Here is a 24,555-nt window from a genome sequence, read left to right as displayed (position 1 = left end):
AAGATGGTTAGGTTTTAAAACCAGCTCTGTTAAAACCAGTTGCTTGATGCCAGACAGATCATGTGACTTGACTGAAACTCAATTTTATGTGTAAACCTAATATACCTCATTGGGTTTCAAGATTATTAAATGAGAAAGTGACTAAGCTGGCGTTAAGCATAGAATGAGGACCTAGAAACTTCAGCCTATGCTTATTAGTGTTGTTATTAGAAATTATAAAGATATCAAATGATAAAACTATTATTTTGGGCAAGACTCAAAACAAACATAAGGGGCAAATATAAAAGAAGTCTAGTACTCTATAGAAATACTTTATTTGAGCAAGATGTTCTCACAGTTATGGTGAGCTTGAGCTGGACCATCTTTCTCTGGTGGGATGCCTGTCCATGGCAAGTCTTCCTTACTTTATCCTATTGAAAGTGCTTTGCTACCATTGTTATTTGGTAATCAGGACAATCCTGAGAATTGAGTAGTAGTATTGTGCCCATTGTATAGATAAGGTTATTTTACATACTGGGAAAAAAACTAACTCGCCAGAAGGTGCACAGCTTGTCAGTGAAGAGCCTAGGTTTGAAGCCAGGTGGGCTGATTCCAAAACCTGCAATCCCAACTGCTGCTCTAACAGTGTTTTTGAAATATCAGCCTGCAATTTAAAGTTGTCATTTGTGCAAGCTGAGAAATTAAATTGCCGTCACCCCCATTTTTAAATTAATTAAGGGGACTCTTATCATTTTTAATGTTTATGTATTTACTTTGAGGGAGAGAGAGTGTAAGCAGAGGAGGGGAAGAGAGTGAGGGAGAGAGAGAATCCCAAGCAGACTCCTCACTGTCAGCACAGACCCCAATATAGGGCTCCATCTCATGAACCACAAGATCATGTCCTGAGCTGAAATCAAGAGTTGGGGGTTTAACTGACTGAGCCATTCAGGCGCCCCTAATTAAGGGGGTTCTTAAAGCTTATCCTTCTTCTGACAAAAATGGCTGTTCACACTAAAATGGAAAACCATTGTCAAGAGTGACATCTATGTCACTAACCCTACACTGGGTTCTTTTTAAGGGTTTTCATTTAATCTCAAAAAGTGTAACTAGCCTAATCCCTTGTCAGGACACGTGTCAGTCCTCTAACCAAACAATATTAGGAGCTGGGAATATGGGTCCTTATAGCTTCCATGATGCTTGTCTGTTGTCTGGCTCTCCCCCTGTCCCCTACTATAGATATCAGATACCCCTACCCTGATATCTATCTACTGTAGCTATCAGGCAGGCCCAACGAGGCTTTTCTCCCTGGTACTGAAGCAGAGGACCAACTCTGAAGAGAGCCCTAATTGTCAAACTAGCTAGTCACATTTTTGACTTGTTTCTATTAAACAGTGTAACTTAATAAAACTCCTTTAAAATATATAAACAAGGCACACCTACTAACACAGGAAGAGCTAAGACTGTGTATACATGGGAAATCTGGTTTGACTGTTTTGATTAACGTGACTGCTCAAGTCAGTCAGAAAGTCATCACCAGTTAAGCAAACCATTTTGACAGATTTTTGGCCCACTGTGACTGCTTATTTGACTGGCTTGCCTGTCAGGTTGAAGTGGTCAGATTGACTGGAGACAGTCTAACTGGGAAATTTAACTTTGGAGGACGTGGGTGTCTGTATACCAGAATCTACTTTAAATAACTTTATTTGAAATATGTACCTATTTTCCTGGGACCAGTGAGAGAAGTTTGAAAGTGACACATTGCAGCATTTGACTTTCTAGAGTGAGATGTCTTGTCGCTTACTAGAGCTGGCAATATATTTATAGGCTACAAAACAATCCCATTTTTCCCTATGCACATATAGAGTTCAATAAGTTTGAAATTCTACCCTAACTTGGCCAAGTCTTAATAAGACATTGTACTCTTACTCTTCTGAAGGGTTAGTGATAGATATGTGACAGCAAATGACTTCTCAGATATCAGGATACCAATTCAGTCATTAGTGACTTGTGGTAAGACCACATTGACCTTGCCACTGATGGTAGTTGTTCTAAGAAGAATTATAAGAGAAAGAAAAAAATCAAAATAAAACACCAAACAAAACCCTTGATGAGATGCAAGAGAATCTGGTCGACATTATTATTTGAGCTGCTTTTTGAAAGCAAGCCCCTTTATACATCTATGCTTGTGTTACTTTTAGAAATTTACTTTGAAATGAGCTCCCAGGTTTGGGCAAGACAATACCGTAAGGATGGAAAGAATAATTTATTCTCACATGATAATGTTGGATTTTTTTTCAATATATGAAGTTTATTGTCAAATTGGCTTCCATACAACACCCAGTGCTCATCCCAAAAGGTGCCCTTCTTAATACCCATCACCAACCCTCCCCTCCCTCCCACCCCCCATCAACCCTCAGTTTGTTCTCAGTTTTTAACAGTCTCTTATGTTTTGGCTCTCTCCCACTCTAACCTCTTTTTTTTTTTTTTCCTTCCCTTCCCCCATGGGTTTCTGTTAAGTCTCTCAGGATCCACATAAGAGTGAAACCATATGGTGTCTGTCTTTCTCTGTATGGCTTATTTCACTTAGCATCACACTCTCCAGTTCCATCCACGTTGCTACAAAGGGCCATATTTCATTCTTTCTAATTGCCACGTAGTACTCCACTGTGTATATAAACCACAATTTCTTTATCCATTCATCAGTTGATGGACATTTAGGCTCTTTCCATAATTTGGCTATTGTTGAGAGTGCTGATATAAACATTGGGGTACAAGTGCCCCTATGCATCAGTTCTCCTGTATCCCTTGGGTAAATTCCTAGCAGTGCTATTGCTGGGTCATAGGGTAGGTCTATTTTTAATTTTTTGAGGAACCTCCACACTGTTTTCCAGAGTGGCTGCACCAATTTGCATTCCCACCAACAGTGCAAGAGGGTTCCTGTTTCTCCACATCCTTGCCAGCATCTATAGTCTCCTGATTTGTTCATTTTGGCCACTCTGACTGGCATGAGGTGATATCTGAGTATTGTTTTGATTTGTATTTATTTCCCTGATGAGGAGCGACGTTGAGCATCTTTTCATGTGCCTGTTGGCTATCTGGATGTCTTCTTTAGAGAAGTGTCTATTCATGTTTTCTGCCCATTTCTTCACTGGATTATTTGTTTTTCGGGTGTGGAGTTTGGTGAGCTCTTTATAGATTTTGGATACTAGCCCTTTGTCCGATATGTCATTTGCAAATATCTTTTCCCATTCCGTTGGTTGCCTTTTAGTTTTGTTGGTTGTTTCCTTTGCTGTGCAGAAGCTTTTTATCTTCATAAGGTCCCAGTAGTTCATTTTTGCTTTTAATTCCCTTGCCTTTGGGGATGTGTCAAGTAAGAAATTGCTACGGCTGAGGTCAGAGAGGTCTTTTCCTGCTTTCTCCTCTAGGGTTTTGATGGTTTCCTGTCTCACATTCAGGTCCTTTATCCATTTTGAGTTTATTCTTGTGAATGGTGTGAGAAAGTGGTCTAGTTTCAACCTTCTGCATGTTGCTGTCCAGTTCTCCCAGCACCATTTGTTAGAGACTGTCTTTTTTCCATTGGATATTCTTTCCTGCTTTGTCAAAGATTAGTTGGCCATAATTTTGTGGGTCTAGTTCTGGGGTTTCTATTCTATTCCATTGGTCTATGTGTCTGTTTTTGTGCCAATACCATAATGTTGGATTTTATGGGGAGAATGCATTGAGGTTATTGTCTGCTGTAAGCATATTTTTTTATGATCTGTTTTATGTTGGTCGAGTATCCTAATGTGTTTGACACTGAGAATTTGAAATATCCTGTTATTGTTTGAAAGACTTATTTACATGCTGCTCTTTAACCCTCCTAAAATTCTAACTTTTCCCATGGAAATGGAAATGTTTAGTAAATGTTCAGAACTTTGTTGCTACCTTATGTACTTCTATTAAATATATTCAATTATAAGATTAGATAGAAGTTAGAGCTACAATATTAGTAATGACATTAAAGTTATGGCACTTTTCTTAAAATAGCTTGCTTAATAGTCATATTTTCCCTTGTATGTCACCTGATGTATCCTTCTGTTTTTTTAAAATTTTGTGATTAATATAGGGAAAGGAAACTACTTTAGTTTTGTTTTCAAAGTTAATACTTTCTAGTCATTTTATGATTAACTGTTTTTAGCAATAAAGCCCTTTGATCTGAGTAAAAGAGAGAGCTAAATCAAATCTCAGAGTTGAAAGCATGCTATAGAGACACCATTGGAATATATATTTAAATTTGATATTTTCTCTATATTATAGAATCATTATTAATAATGTTTCAATGATCAGCTTGATGCTTCAGAGTTTTTACACATTTAGGATTATTTCCTTAAGCTATGTAAATGTATTGCACAAATTTACCTCCTTGGTAGCAACTCATGTGAGTATCTGTTGTGTTGTTCCCTCCTCAGCACTAGGTATTAAGAATTAAGGCATATTTGTTAACTTGAAAGGCAAAAAGCTTTGCTTTAATAATTACTTCTTATGAGGAACAGAGACTCAGTAGTGATGCCAGTGAGGATTTGAACTTTTGTTTTGCCTCAAAGCTCCTAAACCTATCCTCTATTTTTACTTTGTCCTATGGAGAGAATTAGGCAGCTCACCTCAGTGGCTTGCTATGAAGATTACCTGAGACAAGGTAAACCAAGCTCTGTGCCTGACACAAAGCAATACTTACTATACTTACTAGAATTTATACCATTATTATGATAATTATTAGTATAATTTTTAACTTTGAAGAGAGTATAATGTAAGCAGATCTAGATTGATTTTTTTAACTGTGCTGCTTCTATAACTTGGTTGACCCCTCTGAGCATTAGTTCATCAGTAAAATGCATGAAATAAGAGATTAGAATCATAAGGGACGAAATATGAAATCATAAAAGGGTTCAGTAGGTAAGAAAGTTCTCTGTTGATAGTAAAATACTGTATAAATGTAGTATACTGTGTCCTATTCATTCTATTTATTATCGTCTTTGGATTCCATGGCAGTTGTCTGCTTACCTTATAATCTTGTGGCTGCGTACTTAAAAATTCAGTTTCAATGACAAGGAAGACTCCCATAAACTGTGACAATAAGTTATTAAATTATAATAAGTTATTAAATGGTAGAAACACTTAGAAACCAAATTAGCTATGCAATGTATCACTGTACTTTGTTTAGTCTCATGGAAACATCATATTTAAAGTGAACAAATGTCCACCATTTAGTCATTGTAAGATTTTCTCCAGGCAGTAAGGAGGAAAATTAAAACCATGTCTGATGTTGCAGTTTTGGAAATGATTTCTTACTGATAAGAGGAAGAAGCATGGTTGATAGACAGTATACTTTACCAATAAATCCTTTATGGTAGAATTTTTGCCACCACCAAGCAAGTGACCTGTAGTAACGATCAGGGAGGGACATTTATGGGAGTGTCGGCTGGTTTCCTTCAGTTTAGGGGCAGTGAGCAACTGACAGGAAAAAATGAAAACATAAAAGTTGACAGGGGCAGATTCTGGAGTACCTTGTTTAGGGGATTTCAGAGGATCATCCAGTGTCCTAAGCTCGGGCCCCAGCCTTCCAGCTTTCTTGCATTCTTACTCTTTGTACTTTCTCTTTGGTGTAATTGAGTCTTTTAATCCATTGGTTACTCCATCTTCTGACCTTTAGGCCTTTGTTCCCTTCCCCATGCAGCTTTTACTCTACCTATTTCAGTCAGCTCACACTGTGAGAGTCACTTCTTGCCCATCATTCTGTTATCCCTGAGCATCCTTGACCAGCGCAGCCTCTCAGCTGCACCTTAATCCTTAATTTAATCACACTTTCAAAATCCCCTTGTAACGTAGGGTTACATATCATAGGTTCTGGGGATTAGGATATGGACATCTTTGGCGAGGGAAGCATTGTTTTATTTGCCATGGAATAATTGAAAATAATTGGTAAAAGCTTAAAAAGACTAAAATAATATATTTTTTAATTATGTATTTTTTTCCTTTTAAATTTCAATGAAAAAGTTTTATTTTAGTTGGTTTGTCTGCTCAAATTACAATGGAAAGAGAATCCTAGATCTTCATCTCTGAAGTTACAGTAAATATTTTCCACATATTCCAAAGTTACAATACTAACTAGAATTCTAGAACACTGAAGATTTTTATTCAGAATAAGCCAAGCTGAAAATAATATTTTCTGCCTTCCTCACCTCCTCCCTCTCCATCTACCTGTTCTGTCTCATGAAAAGGAGTTAGAGGTTTTCAGGAAAGAAACATTTAAGTAACAGTAAAGATGATATAAGGAAACTAAATCTTCTCCTGGGAAAAAGGACTAAGACTCTTCAGAATTGTGTACATTTAATACACAGATCTAGAGACCAAAGCGTAACAAAGAATCTTTAAAAAAAAAAAAAAAGGAAACATTCATCTAAAGTTAATATTTTCTGATGATAGATATCAAATGCAGCATTGCTCCATACTGGATAGAGAACCCAGATCTTGCACCATGTGATGGTTACAAGACAGGCAAAGCAAAACACAAAAACAAAATCATGAGCGAGCCAAGTCAAAGTTAACTAATCATGGGGAAGCAACTCCAAAGATTTTTCCACCAGAGTGGAATCAGCTGATTGATACTTGTATACAGATATAGGACACAATTTGTTTTCTAATAGTGGAGGCTGGAGTTCATTTTTATTATCCTTGTGAACTGATAATAAATACCTTGTAGTTGAAAGAATACCCTACTTGCAATCAGAAGACAAGAAGCAGAGTTCACTTTTTTTTTTTTTTTTTTTTTTTTTGCCTGTGTGATTGTGACCAAGTCCGATAACCTGTTTGAGCTTTAGTTTCTTCATCTATGGAATGAGGACAAAAGTCCCTACTTCAACCATTGGAATGTTTGATTCTATGTGTGACAGTGACTACTATTATTCGGCATTCTGGGGCGTTCAATTAGTCCATGAGGTTCTGTGATCAGTCTTCTCAATGAATTCATGTTTCATGGCTATGTACTTTCTATAACTCCAAAAAATTTAAGATGGGAGTGTGTTTCTTTGATTCTAAAGAAACATTGTTCTTCTGTGACAAGGAGAGGTGTATCTACACCTATGTACCGGAAGGCCTTTCCTACATGAAGGCATGATTACTTGAAAAATTTGATTAATGTAGATAAAGTAATAACAGATGCATTTAAAACACAAAGAGCCAGAGATCATCATATTTACTAGTTAAGTAAAACAAAGACAATGCAAATTTTACCTTTTTTTCCCCAGAAATATGAATAATAACTGTAAAAATTAAGTGATAGAAATGTACGTATGAAACAAAGCCATTTTCTGCAGTTTGTCAATCAAAATGAATAATCTCATAGTCTCATTTTCAATTAGATTATTTTAATATTTAACTACCTAAAATGCCCCAATCATATTCTTTAGAAAGTGGTTAGACTGGAATACTGCAGTTCTAATGATGACATTTTATTATGATAAAAATGACTTCATTAATTGATGATCATATATCAACTCATAAAGTAGATAAAGGATATAAAAAGTTTTCAAACCTGAGATAGGATAAACCCACTTGAATTGTTTAGAATTTTTTTTCCAGGAATAAACCTTTATGATCTTTTTAATCTCACAAAATACGCAAATTTCTTTGTTATAAATTCAACTACCTTATGTGGCCTGTGACTTTCTTCTTCAAGGTCTGTATAAGTTGATGATATATTAATATTATCCCAAATCTAACCATTAGATATATTAAAGATGGAAAATATAATGCATTTGTAACAGAATGATGCAAGCAACGGCAAGAATTAATAGGGAGATTTGGATTTTGGTCCCAGGTATTCTTATTTATGGTTTTGAATCTATTTTAGAACATGTAAAATTAAAAATAAATGCACTGATGACTTTCCAAGGTATTTGAAATAAGACCTTTTAAAGAAGTCAGTCTTGTTGCTCCTTTATTCTGTGAATCCTTGAAAGAACATTTACAACTTCATAATGAAAATGATTTAAGGTCACTATGCTGAGGATGAAAAAAATTACATTTAACTATTACATTAGAGCTTTGTTTTAAGTTGAAAGGAACTGTGAAGTATAAAATATCATCTAAGCCCAATTGTTGATTTCTGAAGCAAAATGTCTTTTGCTTTATAAAAGTCCTCTTATTAAATATTAATGTTTAAGTTTAAATGCAGTCATATAAACTTTTTAAAAAAGAAATTTAAGACATTTTAATGAATCTAGCTTAAATAACTAACTGGTTTATTTCTACATTTACGGAAGGCAAGTTAATTGTATGAGAAACTTCTGAAGCTTCCAAGAGTAGCATCAACTCATTTAAACACAGCTATAGGCACTACATATAAATATGTCTAATAATATCAAAAATATAATGTTACACCTGAACAATTCCTTCTTATTACAGGAAAAACACATCTTTCATTCATTCAGTTTGTCTGTTGAATCAGAAAGCACATTTCTTCATCGCATTTCTTCCCCAAGAGATAGTATATGCTCAATTTGAATTTTGATTATTGATACATTATAATTTCAGAAAATAAAATAGAATTAAATATTGTGCTGAAGTTTTAAAAAATAATAGTGCAGGCCTATTTGAATTTTTAATTTATGATGTTATAAGATTAAATAAAATAATTTATGCAAAGCCTATAGCATAGTCTTTTCTACAGGATGTTCACTCAATAAACAAAAAGAGTACAAAATCTATTATCCAGAAAACTAGGGCTAGGTGTGTTTTAGAATTCTCAGTACTTCAGATATTGAAAGGTAATGTGGTACATTACTACTCATACCTTGACAACCCCAGAGGGGCCCAAGACTGCATCCCATATTCAAACACATTAATATATCTGCAGAAATTCCTATGAATATCTACTATAAGTGAGATAAAGAAAGATTATAAATAGCCTTACTTTATTTCAGATCGGATTTTGTCACCAAATGGGTTTGCACCAGACTTAAAAAAGCAAACAAAACAGCAACAACCACAAAACTACTTCTGGTTTTCAGAGCTTTTTGGATTTTAAAATTGCTATTAAAAGGTTGAGAACTGATATTGAGAGTTGTGATGCAATTGGATTAAGAAATAAGTCTGTATCTACATCAATGGGTTGAATGCATGACTTTGGAAATATAAAGAACTAATAATTATTTAATTTAGGAGGATTTACTCCCATATAACCCATACAAACTTTGAGCGAACATTTGGTAAAATATGTGAAAGAAATCAATAGGACCTAGGGGAAAAATACAAAATTGATTGCTCCACGTGTAATTAGAGCTTGAGAGTCCACCATGGTTAGTTCTAGGCCCTCTTCTAATTCTGTTCATCCTCCACAAATCATCTCATCAGTTACCATCTAAGTGTAAATGTCAAATTAGTTGTATCCATGGTCCATGCTTGACTTCTGAGTTCCAGAACCATTTGTCTAGCTGTCTACTTCACATATCCTCTTGGATATCTTCCAAACTTCACAAACTCAATGTGTTCAAAACCAAACTTAGGATTCTCTGTCCCTCCCAAAACTCCAGTCTTCTCTGGGAAGGGCATCACTATTCATTCAGTTACTTAAGCCACAAACTCAGGGGTCATTTCTTAATCTATTTCGGAACATCTCTTAAATCCAGCTACTTGTTTCCATGTGACTACCTCACCCTTGTCACCTGATCTTAGTTCAAACCACCCTTTTTTATTTCCTGCACTCTCCTTTTACCCCCTGGAGTTCATCTGGCTGAACTACTACTCTCCCCTTTGCTGTAATAAAGAGAATAAGACACATTTATATACCTGCAGGATTGCATGGACTGGTTGCACTGGCCTCTTCTGTCCCACACCTGTCAGCTCTCTGCTCCAGTTCTTTAATTCCTCCCAAGCATTTTTCTCATCTTGCTTCCTCCCATCAAGGTCTTTGCACATGCTGTTCCATCTCCCTGGAATTCTTTCTCGGAATTATTTCTCTATACTCCTGCTCTAGTTACTTCCTTGTCATCTTCCAGATTCAGTCCTATCATCCCTTCCTCTAAGCCATCCCTAACTTCTGTCTAAATAATTTCTGTCCACAGGCTCATAGTCTTAGGTATCTCTCCTTCCTATTACAGAGCTTGAGAATTTACAGTCATTTGTGCGATAGTTTGATTAACATCTGTCCCTTTTGCCTGTCCAAAAGCTGCATGAGGAGAGAGATCATGTTTCACTTTGCTCACCACTGTTACCTACATAAGTATCCAGGCACACACGTTCATTTGAATAACTTGCTTCCTTTTTGTCTGGGTCATTCTGCTTGCTTTTGTGATACCTTTTACTTTCACATAGTTTATCACATTGTGTTACAATTATGTGTTTAGTTATCTATCTCTCCTAATAAACTGTGAACTCTTTGAAGACTGGATTGTCTCTTTTGTTCATAATTATATCCCCAGAACTTATTATAGTTGAATAAAATCTGATCTGTAGTAAGCACTCAAAAATATTTGTGGAATCAGTAAATGCTAAACCTCTGAGTACAGATGTTCAAATATATTTTGAAGTATTATGGCTCAAGTTATCTCCATGTTTCATATTAACATATTTTAGTCATTGATGTTGTTGCCAGTTGACTTGAGTGTGTGCAGGTCCTTTTGTGTTGTTCTGAAGCCAACATGAGGTGGTTAGACTCTGGATGTGATTCTTAATTGATGTTTGTGGCTCAAAAACTCCAAATACACATGCTCTTAAAAACAGATCAGCACAAGCCACAATTATTGCTGATATTTGTTCTAATTCTTTTAAAGGTATAATATAGTAATTTTCCTGAGATGCTAGCATCAACAAAACAAATCAGTGCAAGTATAGATGGAGCTAGATTGAGTTATAAGGGAAGCTTAGACTTTATAGTGTAAATACAAGTGTACATGGAGTACAAGCATTTTTACTGATAGAACACTACTGAATTAAACAAACTCTGCTTAATAATATTAATGCCTCTTTAAAGTCTTCTAAGTGGAGGTCTCTCCTGAAAGACATACCATTGGAATTATCCAAATTCAGATGATTGTGACTGAAGGAATATGTTACAATCATATTTTACATTATTATCCATTAAATAGCTTTGGATTATATAATACTCAGCTGAAATATGCTGACAGTTATTCAGAAACCTAAGTAAAACTTTTGATGAACCGGGCCCTACTTTGTTCAATAGTTATATCTCAATCAGACAAGCTCGACTGTATAATTTTAGGTTTAGTCAAGATGAGATTTATGGATATATCATATCCAAAGACTGCTATGAAGAAAGTAAGATTTGAAGAAATGAGTTATTAATCTTTACTGTATAACATTAACAAATGTCATGTGGCATTTATGAGTAGGTACCTAGAGGTAGTAGATTCATAAGCCCCCCAAAATAGATTTCTTCTTATATACCTCTGATGCTAGGAACATAATGAATAGTTACCTATTACTCACTTGTGAAGTCCAAGCTTTTGCTTCATTTATTAAATTCAAGCTTAGTACAAAATTAACAAAATTAAATAAGGACTGTCATGTTGTAGTGAATGGTATTATCTGTGCTGCTTTTTCATAGGTGTGTGTGAGTGTGTACATGCATGCAAATGCGTGTGTTTGGTGACAGTGTATATGTTTTTATTTACTATCACAGAGTACTATATTTACTCTAAATCTATTTCTTGCTGAATAGATTTCTGTTTCTCTCCTTTCAGATAGTCTAAACATGCTTATTAGGTAGGTGTCCATGTTTGCTTGATTGATTTGTTTGGCTAGTCAAATTAATGGTGATAAAAAGTCTTCTTATTGAGATAATTGCTCATGTGATGTTTGCCATCACTTTTTAGTTTTGAGTTTCAAAAAGCCAGTACCCAGAAGGTGTTTTATCTCCTCCCAGGTCCTGTGCCCTCAGTTTAGATAAGTGGTCTCCAGGTAGATAGTGACACGTGGGTCATAGACCTGCTTTCTAGAGAGGAATGACTTTCCCTTGGGACTGGCTTTAACAAAGAGCAAACTCTCATTAAATGTTAAACTCTCAGTAAATGTTGAAAGAATTAGCTGAGGGCTTTTATCATTATCTTATGGTTTCTCTATAAAAAGATAACATTTTAAAAGAACCTTATATATGTGAATGGATCATATTTATAAGTATTTATATGATGGATGGCAGTATTAAGGAGGTAAGATACAACTATGTATAGATGGAGAATCACAGGGTTGGTGGAGTCCTTCAAAGATTTTTTTTGGTGCAACTACCTACTTACTTCTAAAATTTCTTTGTACAATATACTCTCTCTGTTGTTATCCACTGATGGGATATGAAACCCATACAAGAACTAGGTCAAAAGACTACAGTGTAGAACACTGAAAAGTAAATTGGAGCAATGAACTCATGTATCTAGGAGCATAATTTGAAAACCACTGTGTGAAAGTAAGAATGACTCCACATGGGGGCATAGAGAGTCCTTCTAGCCAGCACTGCATGGCTGGCCCACATTACTCCACAGTCTTCTACCTACCAAGAGATCTTACACCCAAATGCAAATAAGGTCAATTAATAACATTTTGTTAACATTATTTAATTTCTAATGAAATCTTTGCTGATTTGTAAATTTGAACCCTCACAAGCTTGATCTAAATTCTGAGACTTAAAAATTTTTTTTATTAGATTATCAGTTACCCTAAATCATCTTTTGTTTCACCTACTATTGTCAGAGAATGATAGCTGACTTTTTTTTTTTTTTTTTATGACATTAGGCTGCTTTCTCGTGGACCTCCATCAATTCTCTCGGTAATAAGGATTCCTGCATCTATTCTAGTCTAAAAACAAATAGAAAAAGGAAAACAACAACAACAACAACACAGATACATACATCTTGCCTTTGTGAGGTGATTCTCCAATCATGTTTCCTAAAACCAGGAGTACGCATTTTTTGCTTCCTGACCAACTCCTTCCCTTTAATTTATTGTATTTGCAGGAGTTTGTGTGATTCTGATTTTTTAAAAAAATTGCTTACCCATTAAGCACATTGCTCTAGTTCTCGCATTAGTGGTTCTAAACATTTGTGTAGCTCACTAATACGTTATTTCTAACTTCTTAAAAGATCATATCCCTTTATAAGAACATGGGAATCTAAACTGCATTTGAAATCTTAAAAAAATGGACTTTTAAGCTAGCCTTTTTAGTTTTTTAACTCCAAATAATGGAACTTCTTGTTAACACCATAATTTCTATCTAAAGGTTAGTTTGAGACAATTGATATCAGGATGATGATCGTATCAGGTGACCCTCTGGATCAGTGTATCTGAACATGGAGTCTGCAGTGTAAATTGCCCTGGAGGCTGGAAGTGCTATCTAAGTGTCCAGTCACATTTGTACAAGTTAATGTATTTTGGACGTTTCACTTGTACTGATGCATATTATGCTTTGGGCCTTTTTTCCGAAATAAACATAGTGGATGTGATGGTGCATCGCCTAGATGGTCAACTTCGCAACTGAGCCACTCTTCCCTGTGCCTGATCCTGCTTTCCTCACCCTACTGTGGCTCAGGTTCTGAAATCACCCACCACCCCCCGCCCCATGAAACCTCCCCTAGGCAAGTCTTAGGCTGTATTTCCTGGGTGACCCAAATTAAGAAAATATTTTTTTAAATATGGGGATATGAAGAATTTCATTGCATATTTTACAAAAACTGCTTATTGGAATTTTGTTCAATATTTTGTTAAAGTCATCCATGAAAATATGCAGCTTATAAATTCTCAGGTATTATTCACAAAAATATTTGTCTCTCCTCAGAACTGGTATGATCTAACTACTTAATAAGAAATATATATTAGGTTGACCCACATGGGGCAAACACTACAGATCAAAAATGCTCAAATGTCTGCAATATCACAGGTTCCACCTTATATAATATATATACATATATTAAACTTCCCATTTTCCCTTGGCTGCCAGGATGCTCATGGATACATTTTTGTACTCAATTGAAATATTAATCTTCAGCCTACACTTCCTGGTATAAGTATCTCTTACCACATTCACACTTTATATTTATTTATAACAGTTTGGAAAATACGGAGACTAAAAGTACATACATTCTTTTAAATGGAATAAAATAGACTTCTGCGTATAGACAGAAGCTTGGATTTGACCATCGTTATGTTTAGTTTGCAATAGCAGCGTGTCAGAGTGATAGTGTTCAAGCATAGTACAGAGTTCTGGGGATATGATTTACTTACTGCTTTTGTAAGCAAAATTTCCTTACATTTGGATGGTCTCAATCTCTTTGAAAGTCCAATGAACTAAATCACAGTCTACAGCTGCTCCAGCTTTCTAGGTATAGACTTTGATATTCTGGTCATGGTTTACCAGCTCTTTTAGTGGATTCCCAAAGCTCTCCATGGTACTATGAAAGTTATTCAAACACTGTACTTTAATGACTCATTCATTCATTCATTGAACAGAGGCAAACACAATTTTAATCACCTGCTGTGTGCCATTCTCTGGGTTATGTACAGGATGAATGGCAGTAAAGCAGCCAGCAAGGTAAACACAGTCCTTGCCCTTAGATATCTCATATTTTTCTTCTCTTTCTCCTCATATCTTTCTTTTTCACTATTTTTTTTAATGTTTATTTAGTTTTAAGAGAGAGTGAGAGAGAGGGACAGAATGTGAGCAGGGGAGGGACAGAGAGAGAGGGAGACACAGAATCTGAAGCAGGTTCCGGGCTCTGAGCTGTCAGCACAGAGCCCGATGTGGGGCTTGAACCCACTGACCATGAGATCATTACCTGAGTTGAAGTCGGACACTTAACTGACAGAGCCACCCAGGAGCCCCTCTCCTCCTATCTTTCTAAACTTGGACTAGACCACAACTCTATGAAGGCAGACACTGTGGTTAGTTCCCTTCTACCTTCAGTGTACCACTCAGTGCATATGCATTTGGCGCTCAAAAAAATATTCTTAAATAAGTGGATAAGTGAAGAATGGCAACCTATCATTTCATCTACTTTATCTCACAAAATACTGGGGCCTTCAGTAAAGAAATCCAATAGCTGTGTGGCTGTGACTTCAGGCCAGGCAATTTAAAAATATTTTAAAATAGGTTGCATGTGGTTTAGTTGCTGCTTTACACTTACCTGTCTCATTGTTCTGGTATCAGTTCATTATTGAAGGAGATGGAGATTTTCTGGGCAGTAGTTTTTTCACATCCCATTATTATCTTTCCCTGCTCCACTAAGCTTTAATCCCTTATGCTTACCCTATGGATGTTCTATAACTGTTCTATGACTGTCCCAGACAGTCTTCCCTTTTGCCTACTAACCCATTGTAATTCTCTGTAAAAAACAAAAAAACAAAGAAACAAAAAAAAAAACCCCACAATAATTTAGACATAATTAGGGTTGATCCCATTTTATATTTTATTCTGTATCTGTATAGAATGGTCTAAAGAGGAGATGGTAGTCTTGCTTTGAGAGAGGAAACATACTCATGTGAGTTCTTTTCGACAACTAACATTTGTGACCATCTCCCAAATTTTTGTCTTCTTTCTTGTTTGCTTTGATCTTTTGTATTTGAGATTTCCTTCCCTTTGCCGCATGTACAGGGCCATTTCCTTCCAATACTTGATTTATAACCACTTTCTCTTATAATTCATTTTAAAAAGCCACTGCTTTTTGTGGCATTTTTAATTCATTGTACGCAACCCTAAGCTTTGGCTTTGCACTTTAGTCACTTCAATTATTTATTCAAGGGCCAAGATTGCATAGTGTTTAAGAAGGCAGTTTCTGTATTCCAGCTCCATCCCTTACTAGCAGAGTGAGAGGAGGCATGGTTATTACATCTCTCTGTCCCAGTGGCTTCATCTACCTAGTGCAGTGAGGATACTAATGATACTTCCCTCCTAAGGCTGTAACAAAGATTAAATGAAATAATGAATGTAAATAGCTTAGCACAGTGCCTGATACCTGTTGCTTATTATTATTATTATTATTATTATTATTATTATTTTTACTGTAATTGTACATTAATACTACCCACCTAGATCATAAGCTTGTAGAGCCCTGGGATCACATTTACGACTTCTCTTGTACTCTTGATGTAACACCAAATGCAATAAGTACTCTAATGAAGGCTCTTAGAGTCAATGGATGCAAAGTGAAAAATGAATTAGTTAATGAGCGTTGTAAATTCTGATTCAACATACTTTTCTCAGAACGGGAGGTATTTTTCATTTGTAGGTATACAATGTTCTTTAGTCTTCTGTCACATTGTATGATTTGTAAATCTGAAGATGCTATTTATAATGTATATTTTGTGCATATATGCAGATTAAGAAGGATTAACTAAAACTGTAAAATAATCTAAATAGCTACCCTAAAAAAATTACCACTGGAATTTTAATGAAATGTTATTTTACAACTTTAAAGCTCATAGCAGTATAATTAGTAATATGTGTAATCTTTATTACCAATCTTAATCTTTTTTATATGACTGGAAATTATTTTATGGAGGTACAATTAAAATAATGCTAAAAATGTCAGCATAACAGAATTAAACTAAAGTAACTACTACAATATTGTACCCCAAACCAGCTAATTTAAATGCAAAATACTTTGTAAAGGCTATTTATCTGAGCTAATGCATGTTAAGGGATTTAAGGAGTAGTTTGTGTCGCTGAAATAAAAGGAAAAATAAGCACTGTATCCCAGTCTTTACTATTGTTTAACATGAGGGAAATATTAAATAGGTTTATATATAGGCCACTTGAGGAAAATGTATTAGAAGCCACATCACAGCATAGTAAATATAAAGAGGACAGGCAGGCAATACTACTTTCAGAGTCTTTTACAGGAAAAGCTTGAAATGCTTACAACTGCCCTTATGCAATTAATGTTAAATCGTTAACTGTGATAACTAACAGAATTTTAAGGCTGTGTTTTGAAAAGGGCTTTCAAAATACTGGATAGTTGTTTAGTTGGCACATGACACTGGTTAATTTTTCTCTGAATGATCCCTTCAATTCATAGTACTCTACATGATTATTATTAAGTGAGAATATGGAAAGGTTTAAAAATAAGATGTTATTTGTTAATTAATTAATTAATTAATTTATGGAACTCTATACTGGGGCTTGAACTCATGACCCTAAGATCAAGATCGAATCAGATGCCCCTAAAAATAAGATTTTTAAAAATAAAAATAAGTCTAGCACAGAAACTTTAAAAAATATAGAAAGGTAAAAAAAAAAATCACCTACATATTCGCCACCCATAAAGAATCACATTTCATATTTAGTATATATATTTCTAGTTCTTCTCCATCTTGGATAATTTTTTAAAATATTTAATAATGAGGCACCTGAGGGGCACCTGGGTGGCTCAGTTGGTTAAACCTCCAACTTTGGCTCAGGTCATGATCTCACAGCTTGTGAGTTCAAGCCCTGCCTAGGGCTCTGTGGACACAGCTCAGAGCCTGGAGCCTGCTTCGGATTCTGTTTCTCCCTCTCGCTGCCCTTCCCCTGCTCACACTCTGTCTCTCTCTGTCTCTCAAGAATAAATAATAAAATATTAAAAAAAAGTAATGAGGCGCCTGGGTGGCTCATTAAAGGTCTTGGCTCAGGTCATGATCTCACGGCTTGTGAGTTCGACCCCGCATCGACAGTGCAGAGCCTGCTTGGGATTTTCTCTCTCTCCCTCTCTCTCTCTGCCCCTCCCCCATTGCTCTCTTTCTCAAAATAAATAAACATAAATATATATATATATTTAATAAAAAATAGTTGTGATTATGTCCCATAGAATATTTTTTGTAATATAAAAAATCCAGGAAATACATATTATATGAAAATTACTAATAATAGTGAATCAGCTATATTTTCCTTGTATTATTTTAGGCTTTCTTTTCTGGAACCTCAAAAAGTATTGGGGCTTATGTGTTTATTCCAAATTTTGGTTCGGCTGCATATTATTTTGAGGGCTATTCTTTAAAAAATGAATTAGCACTAAAAATATTTTAGTAAGTTTAAATTACTTCTTAGAAACTATCACCTACTAGTATCTTGTATAAATTATGACAGAAGCACGAATCATAAATTTGAGAGAAGCAGATATTGTGGTGTGTCTGTCATAATTCAGTTGTTGAAGGTGGAACTCGAATTCACCGAACGTTACTACACATTTGTTCTGTTTCTATTTTGTAGGTCTCAGCACACCTGGAAAGTCCTGCCAAGTCCCAGCTACAGAAAGTGCAGAGACAAGTAAAACCCTTCATGACCCTTGACTACCAAATCGTCAACCAGACTCTTAAACGGTCACAACCTCCAACGCCAAGCAGTGCGCTTCTGCTACAGCATGGGCACCCTTCTCCCGAGAGTGACACTGGCCTTACTGGAAATCCACTCACCAAGTTACTAACTCTTGGGAAAGAAGATGACAATGTGGAATGGCATGTATGTCTAATAGCTACTTATGAAAACCTATAATCAGGTTTTGAGGAAAAATGTAAAGAAATTGAAGTCTACATTTTTATAGTAAACATTCCAAATGCAAATGCATTTAACACAAGGGATGTCTTCATGGATTCATATATAATAGTTAGTTATGCACATATTAATTACTATGCATAATAAAATATAAACTCATTTTTCAATACTCGTTTCAGTTATGTATCAGTGTGAGTCAAACTAAGCTCTAACAGTAATTTATATTAGAGAGATTTAGCTTTGTAAAGATTTCCTGGTATATTTAGTTAAAATATTCATCAATAGTTATATTATCTTAAATACCCATTAAAATAAAATAGGAAGAAGTTTTTTAAACAGCAGTCAATATGTGCTCCGAAATAAGACTAAAAAGCTTATTGCACTTAACATTTTATGGAATCGTATCTGGATTTCTTACTATTATTTACTCATTTATAGTTTTCACAAATACATGTCTACCATTTACTAAATCACAGGAATTTAGAGGTGCCAGGGATACAAAATGAATAAAAATGTGTGATGTCATGGGGTTTATATTTATTGTGACCTGCTTATGAATGAATCTTCAAAAAGTACTGAAGAATGAATTGAACTGACAAACCACTAGACCTGGGGAAAAAGACTTCCTTTAATATCTCAGTGCAGAAAACTACATTCATAGCTGAACTTTCTATTCCTTTCTTTTTCTTTTTTTCCATTTGATTTGTTAGATGGAGCCATGATCCTATGATCTCCCACATTTAATCTCCCAATCTACATTCCTGATGATGATTACTGATTTCAGGTTGCTGCTTTTTAGCTATTAAGTCTGTAGCCTCCAGTCACCAGAGTAATGCTCACTATCCCATTATGAGAATTCCAAGTGACAGAGGAAGATTTCATTTTTTTCCAATTTTACTTTAATCTGGAAAAGGGAAAATAATAAGGATCTGGTAGACTGTTTAATAAATATAAAGCAACCATAAAACAGGAGTCTTTGAAATCCAAAACTGAGCATAAATCTTTACATGTATATTTACTTAAACTTTTCAGTAGTGGATATCTAAGGAATTTTGTTTAAAAAAATGAATGTAGAGGTAGGTTTTCTATTCACTCTAAGAAGATCATAAAAATATATGTAGGATGAAAATCATCTGTATAGTAAATATTAGAACTCGACCAATACAATTTATCTTACAACCCCCTTCTTCCAAAGTTCATTTCATGGTGCAGAAGATTGATTTCTAAGGAAAAAAAATCCCAAAGGATATGCATATGCCAGTCCTAGGCAAAACCCAGAAAATTATCTTATCATGTATCTTATGAAATATGTTTTCTAAAAAATAAGAAAGGATAAGTAACATATATTAGTGTTCTCAGTTTTTCTTAGTAAATGTTTTTATTCTCTAGACACACAGGTTACTTTTTCTTTTATAATTTTTCACATTTTAAAGGAAATTTATTTGATCATAGTGGTCTTTTCGATGGTGTCAAAGTTGCATGTCTGAGAATGGTTGAAAGCCTCAAGAGGTGTGGAGTTCTAGGGGCAATGTGCATATTGGCTACAGAAGATTTTTTCCTATTTTTTTTTAAACCGTTGTCTTTTCAACTAGGTATATAAAGGTTCTTCTATCATTAATATCTATTTAATCATAATGTTATCCAGTGTGTTATAGTTTTAATCAGTGTGTGTTCTCTTTGATTCAGCTTATCAAGTGCGCATTTTCACATCTGGCCACCATTCACCGTCTTGTTATCTTTCATAGCTAAGATGTATCCTATGTTGTTGCAATTTCCTAATATTCTTTGATTCGTGCTAGGCGTCCATGTCACAAAGCAGCAAGTGTGCAGTCTTTAGAGTCAGACCGTATGGGGTTAGAGCTACCACTTACTAGCCGTGTGGTCTCAATCCTTAACCTTCCCAGCATTTCTACGACTTGAAGAGTTGTTTTGATGCTTGCATTTTTAAAGTTCCAAACACAAAGGCAGAGTGGGGGCTCGGGAGAGAGTGGCTGTTGCCATCCTTTGGTCTTTCTTTCTCCTAAGCTTGTCTTCCTATGACATCAGAGAGCAGTTCATTAATTCAGAGAAGACCTCAGAAAATATAGCTACCACAGAAAAAGTCTGTGTAGAGCATCCTTAGATTCAGGATTTGGGGGTTGGTATTAGGAGTAACTTGATGATGATGAATGGTTTCTGAGACAATGAAATAGAAAATCAAAAGAAGCTTTTTTTTTCTTTTTATCCTGGGCCTTTCCAGGATAAAATCCAAATTTGTACTCATGGCACACAGGACCCTTCCACACTTAACCTTTGCCTCCTGATCCAGATTTATCATTCGGCGGCCCCATGCCACTCTGTGCTTCAGTCATATGGGTTCACTAGTGATTCTCACTAGTGGCCCAGGTTCTCTCCTCTCCTGTCCTTTCTTTACCAACTACTCATTCAGTCTCCAGCATTTGGCTAGATAATTGTAACTCTTCAAAATTCATTTCAGGTTTCTTCTCTAAGGTGCTTTTACTGGTGGTTCTCTGTGTAGAAGAATGCTTATTCTCTGCCTTTTCATGGCAATACCTATATCATATAGACAAAAATTGCACTAATCATAGCATTTTCACAGCACATGCTACATTTTAATTATTCATTGTCTTGTTTTCTTATCTGTTGTATCTCGTAGGAAGTATAAGTTGAAGAGGAGAGAAAAAAACATTAGCAAATAATTATGATATTATGTAGAAAGGACAATGGTATAAATAGGAGCATGAAAGTGCTGTTCTTATTCAGAAATGTCAGTAGTAAAACTTAGAGAAAGTGGCTAGTGGGGCATTTAGCTAGATGAGATAGCACCAGTGAAGAATAAAGATGGGGAACAGAAGAAAATGAGGTGAGCAGAAAAAGAGTAGGCAGATTGTGGCAAAAGGTGACATCAGAGATATAGGCAATGGACAAATCACGGAAAGGTTGGCACTCTATGCTCAGCATAGAGTGAAAGGTTTAAATGTGGGGTTTGGGGTGACATAATTGGATTTGACTTTAATATCATTGTCAGCTATGTAGGGGAGGGGTCCTGGAGGGAGAAGACCAGTTGGGAGGTTATTTCTATAATGCAGTGAGAGGGGATGAGACCCTCTATTAGAACATGTTAGAGTTGAGGTATCTGGGAGACCACCATGTGGAGATGCTAGTGACAGCTAGAGATCCCAGTTTTCCCCGAGGAGAGTAGTCTAGACTGGAGGAAAATAGTTGAGACTTGTCAGCATGTGGGGAGTACTTGAAAGCTCAAATGAGAAAGAAAGCTCATGAGAGCTGTGAAGAAAGGATGGGATTGAGCCATCAACAATATTTAAGGGGTGGTCAGAGAAGAGGGGCTGTAAAGGTAAAATAAAAAGATAGCGAGTGTAGTGTCCTCGAAGCCAAAGAGTTAGTTTAAAGAAGGAAGGAATGATCTAAATGCTCTAGTAGCTGAGTCTAGTAAAACAAAAGCTGGTAAATATCTATTGAATTTGGCAGTCAAGCAGTCAAGAAAATGGCAACAAAAGGAATGTCAGTAGGATGGTGGGCAGAAATCATTCTACCACCTTGAATTCAGAGTTGACAGAAGATGGAGATGTTTAGGATGGCTAGGCAGAAAGATAACAAGGCAAAGACATAGACAGTCCTAAACTGAAAATTGTTTAGTTGATTTGCAACAGGGTCTAGATTGCATCTAAAAGGAAGATTGCATTTTGATGAGTGAGATAATGGAATTTAAGATTTTAGAAATGAGTGGTTTAGAGGATGACAAGATTCAAGGCCTGTCCTAAAGAGTAGGTGAAGAGAAGACTAAATTCAAATTTGTGATTTTGAGAGAAGTGAGTTCAAATGTTTACCTGCAATTATTGCTTTATTTTTCTGTAGAATTCTGACAAATTGTTGCTGTAGATATTTTCAGGTGTAAATGAATTTATGATCATTTGGTATTATTTTTCTTTTAAAATTTTATCAAATTTTATATGGTCTAATATTAACATTGCTGCTGTAGTTTCCTTTTAGTCATATTTGTGGGACATCTTTTCACTTTATTTTCAGCTTTATCTCTTACATTAGTTAAATACTACAATACTTCTTACAATTTTTTTTTTAATTTTTAATTTTTAATTTTTTATTTTTTAATATATGAAATTTACTGTCAAATTGGTTTCCATACAACACCCAGTGCTCATCCCAAAAGGTGCCCTCCTCAATACCCATCACCCACCCTGCCCTCCCTCCCACCCCCCATCAACCCTCAATTTGTTCTCAGTTTTTAACAGTCTCTTATGCTTTGGCTCTCTCCCACTCTAACCTCTTTTTTTTTTTTTTTTCCTTCCCCTCCCCCATGGGTTTCTGTTATGTTTCTCAGGATCCACATAAGAGTGAAACCATATGGTATCTGTCTTTCTCTGTATGGCTTATTTCACTTAGCATCACACTCTCCAGTTCCATCCATGTTGCTACAAAAGGCCATATTTCATTTTTTCTCATTGCCACGTAAATACTTCTTACAATATGAGAGATAGTTTCTTGAACAGTGTGTTAACCCATTTACATTCTTGTTATTACTATTAGGTTTTATTTTTTTCATATTTTTAAATTACTATACTTTGATTATTTGTCATCTTTTTTTCTATCCTCCATTGAACAAGTTACGTCTTTCTTTTTTTCTTTGTTTTGTTACTCTAACTTTTCAAAATGCATAGTTATATTTTTTCTATATCTATCTCATTGTTCACAAAGATTTATGTTGTATCCTTAAGTAAAAATCTTCCTGAGTATGGTCTTACCTTATCCTTCTTGTTCTCACCTATCTTCCTGTACTGATATTTTATAGTATCTCTCTCTCTCTTTCTTTATCATCTCTCTGTCTATCCATATTCTTTTTGTTTAGACCACGAAAAAGTTACTGTTACTTACTCATTTTTTCTTATATTTTGTATAGGTTTCATACTTTTATTTGTAATCTAACCGGAGTATTTCTTGGAAGAGTGTTTTTCTTTTTTTTTAAATGTAAATTCAAAGTTAGTTAACATACAGAGTAGTATTGGTTTCAGGAGTAAAATTTAGTGATTCATCACTTACATACAACACCCCATGTTCATCATAAAAAGTGCCTTCTTTGATACCCATCACCCATCTAGTCCATCCCCCCCGCCCACCTCCCCTCCGTCAACTCTCAGTTTGTCCTCTATGCTACAGTCTCCTATGGTTTGCCTCTGTCTTTATCTTATTTTATTTTTCCTTCCCTTCCCCTATATTCATCTGTTTTGTTTCTTAAATTTCACATATGAATGAAATCATATGATATTTGTCTCTCTCTGATTGACTTATTTCATTTATCATAGTATACTCTAGTTCCATCCACATTGTTGCAAATGGCAAGATTTCATTCTTTTTGATTGCCCAGTAATATTCCATAATATATAAATATATATATATGCCATTACTTCTTTATCCATTCATCAGTTGATTGAAATTTGGGCTCTTTTTTTAATGTTTATGTATTTATTTATTTTTACAGGGGGGAGAGGGAGACAGAGAGAGAGAGAGAGAGAGAGAATGAGCAGCAGAAGGGCAGAGAGATAGGGAGACACAGAATCCAAAGTAGGCTCCAGGCTGTGAGCTGTCAGCACAGAGCCCAATGTGGGGCTTGGACCATGAGAGCTAAAGTCAGACACTTAACCGACTGAGCCACCCAGGCTCCCCTCAACCTTTTTTTTAATGTTTATTTTTTTTTTTTTTGAGGGAGTGGGCTCTTTACATAATTTGATTATTGTTGATAATGCTGCTAGTAACATTGGAGTGCATGGCCCCTTCAAATCAGCATTTTTATATCCTTTGGAAAAATACCTAGTAGTGCAATTGCTGGGTCATTGGGTAGTTCTATTTTTAACTTTTTGAGGAAGCTCCATACTATTTTCTAGAATGGCTGAACTAGTTTGCAGTGCAAAAGGGTTCCCCTTTCTCCCCATCCTTGCCAACATCTGTTGTTTCTTGAGTTATTAATTTTAGCCATTCTGACAGGTGTGAGGTGGTATCTCATTGTGGTTTTGATTTGTATTTCCCTGATGATGAGT

The 24,555-nt window shown here is 35.4% G+C and overlaps 1 protein-coding gene across 2 annotated transcripts in view; it reads left to right on the top strand.

Moving 5' to 3' along the window:
- The window catches only part of TFEC (transcription factor EC), a 136,878-nt gene that overhangs the window by 71,251 nt on the left and 41,072 nt on the right, over positions 1 to 24,555 (top strand). For both annotated transcript variants that reach the window (XM_049642975.1, XM_049642976.1), the window contains one exon: positions 18,203 to 18,451. In XM_049642975.1, coding sequence (XP_049498932.1) covers positions 18,203 to 18,451 — 249 coding nt within the window. The remainder of the gene's footprint in view (positions 1 to 18,202; positions 18,452 to 24,555) is intronic.

The sequence above is a fragment of the Panthera uncia genome, chromosome A2 (genome assembly GCF_023721935.1).
Source record: "Panthera uncia isolate 11264 chromosome A2, Puncia_PCG_1.0, whole genome shotgun sequence".
Classification (NCBI taxonomy): Eukaryota; Metazoa; Chordata; class Mammalia; order Carnivora; family Felidae; genus Panthera; species Panthera uncia.
This window is presented reverse-complemented; position numbering and strand designations above follow the sequence as displayed.